Source organism: Ovis canadensis, chromosome X (assembly GCF_042477335.2).
Source record: "Ovis canadensis isolate MfBH-ARS-UI-01 breed Bighorn chromosome X, ARS-UI_OviCan_v2, whole genome shotgun sequence".
Classification (NCBI taxonomy): domain Eukaryota; kingdom Metazoa; phylum Chordata; class Mammalia; order Artiodactyla; family Bovidae; genus Ovis; species Ovis canadensis.
Window position 1 is genome coordinate 135,365,376 of NC_091727.1, and position 10,498 is coordinate 135,375,873.

Genomic DNA, 10,498 nt, shown 5'->3' on the forward strand with positions numbered 1-10,498 from the left:
ACAGTAGTACAATATTTGTGTATAGTTCTGTGCCATTTTCTCTCACTATTGCAACCAGGATTTGAAACTATTCTGTCACCACAAAGATCTCCTTTGTATTTTCCTTCTAGTCACACACGCACTCCCCCTCGCCATCCCTTACTCCCTATTTTCCATTTCGATTGTTCTTTTTTATTTCAAGAATGTTATATAAATTGAATCACACAGTATGTGAGGGTTTTCTTAAGATTGGCTCCCTGCCCTCCACTCAGTATAATGCTCTTGAAATCCACTCAAGTTGTTGTATTAATAATAGTTCATTCCTTTTATAGCCAAGTAGTATTACATGGCTTGTTTAACCATTCATGTATTTTTTTATCTTTAATAATGCCTCTGTCTTAAAACCTGTTTTGTATTATAAATTAATTTGGCTATTAATTTCCTTTTGGTTAGTGTTTACATGGAATATTTTTCTAACTTTTACTTTCAAAGTTTCTGCATGCTTATGTATGTATACGTACATACATACATATATACATACATGTATACATGTATAAGCTTATCATGTATATTGGGTTTCTAAAAATCAGACAAAATCTTTAAGCTAGTAAGTTTAGCCCATTTTTACCTATTATTTTTATTAATACATGTGAACTACGTGCTTTCTCTCTCTTTTTTTTTGCTCTTTTGAGGCTTCACTTTTCTCATTTCTCATCTTCTTTGGATTAAATCATCCTTAGTGCATTTTTCCCTTGAATGCATTAGACATTTTACGCTATCTATTATTTTAGTGGTCACTCTTCCAATTTTATCATTCATATCTAACTTCAGTCTAGAGTTAATCAATTATATTAAGAATAGGTGAGAATCCCAATTGTGATTAATTTGGACTAACATAAACTTCTTGGACATACTCAAAATCTGTAAAATCTACAATTCTTTTCTTTTTTGTTCTGATAATGTAGTATCATACTCAGACCTAGGGTGTTTTCATATTTGAAAGTATGAGTCTCAGTGAAGGCATGAGACAAATTGCTATTTATTTTCCTTATAAGTAAGGCACAAAGCTAACTATTTTTAAAAGGCCCAGAAAGGCTCAGAATTTCCCAGATCACCTGCTCAAACTACCAGTTTCCCCCATTTTACTAAAGAAATGTGATAAATGGTACATTCAACTGATATAACAATTAAGTAAAGAAAAAGGCCAATTTCTAACTCATTCTTCAAGTTGTCTGTCTGACAGCTTTAAGTGAAGAAAAATTCATGCAGTAGGATTCTGTAATTGCTCTATTTTATCTTTTGCATTTAATTAGGTATTCCACAATTTAGTCTACTCATTGTTTTCACTGGAATTTGCTCATTGATTTTAGAAACAAACATCTGATCCCACTCAAATCCTCTTCTCCATGGTTATTGTCACCTCGAATGTATTGTCAGAGGGAAGGACTCTCAGTTAATTGTAGGCTATTAGTTTTCAATGCCACATTGTGGAACAAATCCTTATTTGCCTTTTGCCCACCTCAACCCAAATAACTCATGTTTTCTTGAGGCTCTGTTGCTTACTAACCCACTTCTGTTCTTACTCTTTGTCTGTAGACTTTTGTTTAAGCACAAGAAATGAATTTAAGGAAAGATGCTGTGATATATCTTACAAGTAATGGAAAAATTGAATACCTGGCCTGATAAATGATGAAAACAAGTGCACCTCAAGGACTCCAAGAGCAGGAGTTTGTATCACGTCATCCTTGTGCTCTACCACTAAAATGACAGCCCTGTATTCTCAATTCTTACATGCATCAGTTCATATTCTTTAAAAATAATAAAAAGGACCATGAAAACTTATTGATCCAATCGATTTCCCAGACCAATAAGTTAAAGCAAGGAAGGCAAGACTTTTTAATGCAAATTTGGTTGTGAGAATTGCCTCCACTTCAACGATGCCCCGGACACACAATGTAAAAGGTAAAAACTATAGTATGACAGGATGTCTAAGAATGTTTCAACAGTTGTACTTCAGTAGTAATAGAACACTATGTGGCTGCTGCTCAGTTCCTGGTGCCTACTGTCGTAATTTTACCAGGTTAAATCTTTCCAAAGAACTACCTTTTTAAGTCTCAGCACCACCTGGACTATGCTGTTGATCATTCTCATCTGATGTGACCTAAGACACGAAAACTCAGACTTTAGGAAATGAAATATTTGCCTATTGTGTGATTCTTAGCTCATTCATAAGTCCAGTCTACATGTCTCTGCATGGGAATAGGTTCCATCTGAAGGCAGTGGAAATTTCTACTGTTAATCACAGCAAAGGAAGCTGGTTGGATTACTCTCATAGCTGGGACCAAGCCAAGAGACATTAATACATCCATCTTCAGTATATAAGCTCATATACCATCTCTACTTCATCCAGAAGAAGACATTACTGTTCCAGGACTGACAACTTTTCAGATTCTCCTTATTAAGGGTTCTAACAATCTGGAATCTAGCCTCACCCAAGGTCATGTCATTACCAGAGCAATGATATTCTTTAATACATGACCACAGGTTTGATGTCATACGGGTTACAGTGGTCACAGTAAAACTGAATAAGACCAACATTAGACCCAGTGTCCTCCATCATTTCTCTTCTAAAAGGAGAAAAAGAAAAAAGGCTTCCACATTCATTGTTACCACTACTGATCTCTTCAAAAAGTCCTTAAGTATTATGAGCTGTCAAGCCTATGGCTGTGGATACAAGCTTTCCAAAATTCTAATTTTGCTTGAAAGTTCAAATTTTATTGTTCGTGGCAAATACTTTCAACTGTTTTCCTTGAAGTTTCACTTCATTCATTTTCAAGAAAATGTCTACCGAGTATCCAAGTCAAAAAAACCACAGTCTTTCTGCCAGTCATCCTTTCAAGTGAAATGGTGTTCCACATCAAAAGCAGCTAATTCAGGCACAATTCAAATGATTGTGTAAACATTTTCCTTTGAGACAACCATTGTATTAAGTTATGCAGCAGAAGTGCTTTTTGCATCCTTCGATTACACAGAATTTTTAAAAGATATGCACTCAAGCGTCAAGATTTAATTAAAAATATAATTTTATTATAGGGCTCCATTAAAGACATTTTAAAATGAAATTGGATTACAAGAATTTGTTGAGTGTGTGGCTACAGAGAAATTGATCACTACCAGTACAGTTTGGGGACACTGCCTTGATCTATGCTGAGGCACTAGAAATTTAACCCACCATTGCTTTGTTTTGAAAATAATTTTGATCTTACAGTTCTAGGGACCTGTAGTGGTCTGTGAACTACACATTAAGAACCACTGATGTACAATGATTCCAATTCTGTGTAAAAATACATTGTGATGACATAATAAACATCAACATTCAGAAAACTAAGATCATGGCATCTGGTCCCATCACTTCATGGCAAATAGATGGGGAAATAATGGGAACAGTGACAGATTTTACTTTCTTGGGCTCCAAAATCAGTGCAGATGGTGACTGCAGCCATAAAATTAAAAGACCCCTGTTCCTTGACAGAAAAGTTATGACAACCTAGGCAGCATATTGAAAAGCAGAGACACTATGCCAACAAAGGTCCGTCTAGTTAAGTCTATGGTTTCTCCAGTGGTCATATATGGATGTGAGAGTTGGACTGTGAAGAAAGCTGAGTGCCGAAGAATTGATGCTTTTGAACTGTGGTGTTGGAGAAGACTCTTGAGAGTCCTTTGGACTGCAAGGAGATCCAACCAGTCCATCCTAAAGGAAATCAGTCCTGAATATTCATTGGAAGGACTGATGCTGAAGCTGAAACTCCTATACTTTGGCCACCTGATGCGAAGAATTGACTTCTTGGAAAAGACCCTGATGCTGGGAAAGATTGAAGGCAGGAGGAAAAGGGGATGACAGAGGATGTGATGGTTGGATGGCATCACCTACTCAATGGACATAAGTTTGAGCAAGCTTGGGGAATTGGTGATAGACAGGGAGGCCTGGCATGCTGCAGTCCACAAGGTTGCAAAGAGTCAGATACAACTGAGCGACTGAACTGAACTGAACTGAAAGAATCTTCACTGACTTTTTGGACTGATGCCACAGACTTACATATGGTGAATGTCTTTTCATGCCAATAATATAAAAGTACATTGCAGTTTTTAATAATAGTTGTATAATATTTTACTGTGTGGACATGCTCTTGCATATTTTATATGTGGACATACCTATTGTTTAGTCAGTCCCATGGTGTTAGCCATTTAAGTTGCTTCTATTTTTTCTTAGAAACACTGGTCAACTGCATATAATTGATATTCCTCTGCATACAATTATTTATTTCTCTAGGGAAAAAAAAATCCTACAAGTACAGTGCTCTGCTGAAAGGTAGGTACATCTTTAGAGCTTCTTATATAGATTAGCAAATTGCCATCTAGATAAGTTGTACCAATATATATGCCAACCTGTCCATTTTCTATGTCCTTCCCCTCCCAGGCGTCCCTATCTCTATTTCTGCCACAGCCTACCATACACTTGCTCCAAAATGAAGATTTCATGAGAGGTGTCAGGAAAGCAGGCTGGGTTTGGAAAAATCTCTGAGACTTCTCCCATTTTCTTCTTTCATAGCTTCATTGGGCCAGGGAGTAGAGGAAGGAAGATCTTCCTGCTCTTAAGTGAACTCAGGGGTGGGGGTGGAGTTCCCATAAACGCCTCAACCACTTCCTCTCTTCTAAAAGAAGATGGACCTAAACCTCTGACTTGAGCGGGGAAATCACTCTTTGCACAAAGAGTCATTCTTTTTGTCTCACTTCTCTTTCACATCATTATAAATGGTAACTCAAACAAACCAAAGGAAGAAAGAAATGGTAACTCATTCTGACATTACTTGGTTGCCAGAATTGCCTAAGGAAGAGGGCTCTCTTTGTCAGACCCTGCACAAGATCATACAATCCTTTCTCTCTGTCAACCTAGAGACAAGACAGCAGATTTTGGTAATTTTTTGAAAAGCATCTCTTATCATTTCCTAACGTTTCCAATAGTCACCACCCTATTTCACTCTTCATCAGCTTATGCTTGGTTTGTCATACATTCGTGCATGCTGAGTCACTTCAGTAGTGTCCAAGTCTGTGCAACCCTATGGACCATAGCCTGCCAGGTTCCTCTGTCCATTGGATGCTCCAGGCAAGAATACTGGAGCGGGTTGCCATGCCCTCTTCCAGGGGATCTTCCCAATCCAGGGATCAAACCTGCATCTCTTTTGTCTCCTGCATTGGCAGGCAGGTTCTTTACCATTAGCACCACCTGGGAAGCCCCCTGGTTTATCATAACTTCTTAACAAATGTCTCCACACCTAATGCCATCCCAGCTCCAGCCCATTTTGCACATTGCCCCATTACCTTTCCTTTTGCCAAAATTGTCGAGTAACTCCCAGAAAATGATAGGATCATATTTCAATATTCCAGCTTGCAGTTCAGGATCTTCCCCAAACTTTTCACACCCTATATTTCCACCTTAGTCTCTCATCACTTCTCTTCCCACAGTTTCCAGTCCAGGCAAACTGGTTAACTTCCTGTCACTGGAACAAATTTGCATGTTTTTCTTCAAGTCCTTTCCCCTCCTGGAATGCCCTTCTATGTTTTCTCTTGCTGCCCTTCAGGGCCCACCTTAAGTGTGCCCTTCCTCCTTGAAGCTTCCTAGCAACCTCTGCTTTGTTTAAACAGATAGCATATATTTGGCAATAAGCATATACCCAAGTACTGTTAGTAATCTTTTTGTATTTGTGTACCTCATCTCTCCGACTAGATTTTATTTTTTATAATTGAGTCCATTTTAATGAAAGAAAAATGTTTGTTTTTAGATGTAAGTTTGGATAAAAAAATGCATTTAGTTCATCTGAGTAGTGGTTGGCATCATAATTAAAAAAAATTGATACCCCCTAATGCTAATTTAAGAGATGTTTTAAACATCCAAAAGAAATTATGAAAAATTCCAGCTAGATTTTATATTCAAGCAAGAAAACCATTCTTTAAATTGACTGAAACATACAATTTTATTAATGATACACAAATGAAGTCTTTGGTGAATAAATTCAAGTCAAAACAGATGACAGAAGTATAGGCTATTCATGATGGACAGGTTCATTGTCAATTCACATAGAGCAATCAGTAAAAATATTTCTATTCAAGCAGCACGATTAAAAGTCACAAATATACTTTCAGGACAAGAGGACTATTTATTTGGTATTCATAAAATGGTTCAGCTTAAAGCTGGAGATAGTCACAGATAATATCACTCTGATAGATACATGAATCAAAACTGGCAGCTGAAAGGATCCCTTTACTATATGAGAGGGTGAAAAAGCAGTAACTTTCAATTTTCATTGCTCCCAGACTGCAAAACCAGACATTTCTTCAAGTTTTCGAGAGCACATAGACAATCAGAATTTGTCCACTAGTTTTATAACTTTCACTTTCACCAAGAGGTCATGGTGATCTGCTAAGGCTCGAATTTTCTTTACGCACACTCCAGATGCAGTACATAAGTAAAAAAGGGAGCCTTTATTGAATTCTCTGTAGTTGAATACTTCTGCCCTGAGATTGTCATAGATGATCTCAAATAGAGTCAGGGCATTAATAAGAATTTCTGATTCCACATAAGAATTGTAGAGGGAACTAAATGATGATGGCACTTGGGTACTGAGTAGCTTTTTTAACATATCTGGATTTTCAGCAAAATTCGAAAGTATTTTCAAAATCTCAACCTTGATTTTTCCACCTCCCTGAGATAACAAACGGAAAAAGTTTGCAATAGAATTGACAAGCAGGTGCTGGTAGTCGTTAGTAATAGTCATGTTTGTTAAAAATTTTAATCCAACTACCTGTACTGCTGAGTTCAGGTTAGAGGCCATGATGTCATCCATCACTTTATTCATGTATATCTGAAGCCGGCCCTGATTTTCATAATTCTCACTCAGGTTATTCATGGCCATTAAGGCTTTTTCCTTAATGTGAGGATCAGTTTTGTTGATCATGTTGGCAATAATTGGGAGGCCTCCCAACTTGCGAATTGTGTCTTGGTTGCATGAATAATTGGCATTATTGCTCAGAGTGAGCAAAGCTACCTGTTGGATGAAAGGATCATCCGACTTTTGAAGCAAAGCAAGGACTTTCCTGAGATCTCGGACACCCAGAATCTCATCAATTTCATAAGGAAAGGGGCGCTTCTGCATGGGAACAGATCTCTTCCCTTTCCCTTTCTGCTGGGTCTCAGGCTCAGAGTCTGATTCCGATTCTGTGTCTGTCCATCCAGACTCTCCTTCCTCAGAATCAGGAACCTCTGCCAGGAAAGCCTGGCCCCCATTAGCAGACGCTGCCGCGGCTGCTGCAGCCCCATCTCCGGGCCGGAAGCCCAGCCCCAGCTCATCTACTTCAACCTTATTTTTCTTGCCCTTGCCCTTGCCTCCAGTCCGGGACCTGGTTACACCCTTAGCTCCACCTTTGAGTACAGCTCCAGTAGCTGACCCGGCCTTAGGTATAGCCCCAGTATGAGGCCCGGGGGTTGCTTTCTTAGCGGCTGCCGCTGTTCTAGAGGACCCTGAAGGCCCAGGAGCCTCTGCAGTCCCAGAAGGCGCTGCTACCCCTAAAGTCGCTGCTGCCCCAGTAGGCATTGCTGGTATGGAAGCCTCCACTGCCTCTGTAGGTGGTGATGCCTCAGTAGGAACTGGCACCACATGAGGCACCACTGGTGCCCTGGGAGCCTCTGCTACACCAGGGGCTTCTGCTGATTTAGGAGCCCCAACCATTGCGGGAGGCTTCGCAGCTGATGGAGCCTTTGCCTCCCAGAGAGGTGGTGCCACTGCAGAAGCCACTGTGGCTACTGATTCAGCTTTAGGCCCCAGCCGAGCCCCTTCTGTCTCTTGTGCCTTATTTCCTGCCCCACTCTGGGTCTCGGCCCTGGATGCAGCTGGGACCACTGCTTCAGCTCCAGCAGTGTCCAGAGCAGAGGATTCATCCTGAGCCCTTTCCTCTGCCCCAGTGCGGACTGGGGTTGGAGGACTGAATCCTGGCCCAAGGTCAATTGTGAATCCAGCCCTTAGTCCAGCTCTAGCCCTGGCTCCAGTCTCGGCCACAGCCCTGGTCTTGGGTTTAGCCAGTCTCTTCTTCATCATATGGTTTCTTCCCCTGGCATATTTGTAGACACAGTACCAGGCACTGGCCCCGATGACTATCCCAGCAGCTACGCAGCCAGCATCCCGAACGCGGCTCATGATGCAGCTGGAGTTAATTCTCTGATCCAGACGTGCCCAAATGGGGTGCGTGCACGTCCAAGTGAGGCACTTCAGCTCAGGTTCGAAATTCCGCTGAGGCTGCAAGCAAAGCAGGACCTGGGGGTGAAGGATAAAAATGAGGCTTAGGGCTTGCTCACTTCATGCCTAACCAGGCCTACTTACAGAAGAGTCTGGGGACATAATGCTTGGTGGGTGGGCTAGTACCCAGATATAGGTGTCCAGGCCTCTGTGTGCTGCTTCAGGTCCCTGGTTGTCTGACGTTTTCTACATCTTTATCCCTAGCCCGCCCTGCCCAATATCAACGCACCTAATTTCCCAGCACCTAAATGGGGGATGAGGGGCCAGACAGACTTCAGCAAAGTTGGTAGAGAGCCAGAAGGAACCCTAGATTCTTCTCTGATTCCCTCATCCACACCCCAAAGATTCCCAGGTGATCCCCATACACTTACCAACCTGCTGGGAAAGCAGGAGCAATTTGCTCTTTTCCACCAGGCTAACAGTTGTGCAGGGCCCAAAAGGCAGAGAGAACTGTGGAAAGATTCCAGAAAGGGGGTTTTGGGCACCTTTGTAGATGGATTCTCTTCTTCTCTTGATTTGAACCCCTGTGAGTAAGTTTCTCCCTCCCAGGGCTCCTCTTTCCTACCGTATCTCTTCCTCCTCAAACCCCGATTTAAGAAGGCAAATGCCACACCCCTTTGGCTTCACCAAAAAGGATACGTCCAGGGCAAGTGTTTCTTGTAAAGAGGGAGAAGATGAGGGAAGAGAAACCTCTGGCCCCAATTTCTGCTCTGGTTTCTGCCACATCCATACAAGGGGTTCCCCGACAGTTCCCAGCCCCCCTCACACTGACCTCCAGTGGTTCAGGGCTGTCTCTCTTTCCTTCAGTTCAGTTACAGCTTCATCCTAAAGACACACTGAAAGGCAGAAATACAGACAGCAAAACGTTGGAGACTGAGCCCGGAGGATGGAACTGACTCAAGACTAGAGTCCCCAGTTGCTTTTTAGCATTCACAAACCAGAATGACAAAGGGCATCCGCCTCCTAAACCCCTCAGCTCTTCTCATCCCTCCCCTCCCACCCTAAACCCCGCCCCCGCGCAGACTCTCCAGGCACTCAACCCCTCCTTCCCTTCGCCCCGCCCCCGTCCGCCATTTCTCCAGACGGCCACACCCCTTCTCCTGCACCGAAACAGGAGGGGGCGGGGCGAGGGCGCCGCGGAGGCTGGTTGGGTCGCTGGACTAGGGGTTATGGCCAAACAATCTAGCGTCTCCCTCGTCTGACCACCCATCCTTCACACTCCAGCCCCCAGGCCTGGCATCAGCCAGCAACCGGGCCCCAGTGTTTGCCCTTTTGGTTTGAGGGTCGTGATTCTCCGCTGTTTCTCTGCTCTGGGCTCCGCCTCCCACCCCCCATCGCAAACCCTCGTTAACCGCCATTTCTCCCGCCAGCGTACCCAAACTCCTTTTTTCAGGACTGAAAAAACAGGGGTGAAGGGCTCTATGGGCCAGTGATGTCTGGAAAGCAGTCTAGGACTTAGCACAGCGGTTTCTCTCAGGGTCTTCCTTCCTGTAAAGCCCAGAGCCAACCCGCCATCTCCCCTACAAATGCTGTCACACCCATTTCCTAGCACCCCAAAGGACTGGGGGCCGGCCGGGGAAGAGGGTGTGGGGGCAGTGGTCGAAGGAGGTATCTGAAAAGTGAGAGTGGGAGTGAATAAGCCGGATTGTTTACTAATTGCGTGCCCCTAGGATCACCCTTTCCCCAACCTCCCCACTGGCCTTATATGCGCTGCCACGTTTATTTCTCTTCCCTCCTCCTCTCAAAACTGGATGGGATGTGGGGTGCGGGGCCTGAGTGTCAGAAACAAAACCAGAAAAACACTGGCTGATAGAGGAAGCGGATTCTCTGCAAGTACGTCTGCGTCTTTATGTTCCCCCCTCCCCCGCTCCCCGCCGCCCACCAAAATGAGCTGCGACTAAGCGCGGGGGTCTGGAGAGTCGGCCAGGGGCGGGCGAGGTGGAGATACCCGCGGCCTCAGACTCCCGCATCTCTGTGCTACCCCTATTCAGGGGTGCCGGGTCATGGCCACCCTCGCACCCACCTGCCCGGATCTGGGGGGATTTTCTCCTCCTCCTCCGCGCCTGGGTTAAACGCACGGCAGTGCACCGCGCAATAGAGTTGGTACCCAGAGGAGAACGGAGGACGGCGGTCAGAGCTTTAAGTATCTTTGCTAACGTCAGCTCCTGGTC

The 10,498-nt window shown here is 43.5% G+C and overlaps 1 protein-coding gene across 2 annotated transcripts; it reads right to left on the bottom strand.

Annotated features, from left to right (window-relative positions):
- Positions 1–5,983: 5,983 nt before the first annotated feature.
- Positions 5,984–10,498, bottom strand: ARMCX2 (armadillo repeat containing X-linked 2). 2 transcript variants are annotated; one of them, XM_070291038.1, is made up of 4 exons: positions 10,351–10,498; positions 9,100–9,163; positions 8,699–8,777; positions 5,984–8,345 (listed from the first exon to the last, which is right to left on the bottom strand). In XM_070291038.1, exon 4 carries the CDS (start codon positions 8,226–8,228, stop codon positions 6,399–6,401), a length of 1,830 nt encoding a protein of 609 aa, XP_070147139.1. In that variant the 5' UTR covers positions 8,229–8,345; positions 8,699–8,777; positions 9,100–9,163; positions 10,351–10,498; the 3' UTR covers positions 5,984–6,398. The 2 variants fall into 2 exon arrangements, with proteins under 2 accessions (XP_070147139.1, XP_070147140.1); XM_070291039.1 differs by having other exon boundaries at positions 8,703–8,777; positions 10,351–10,446.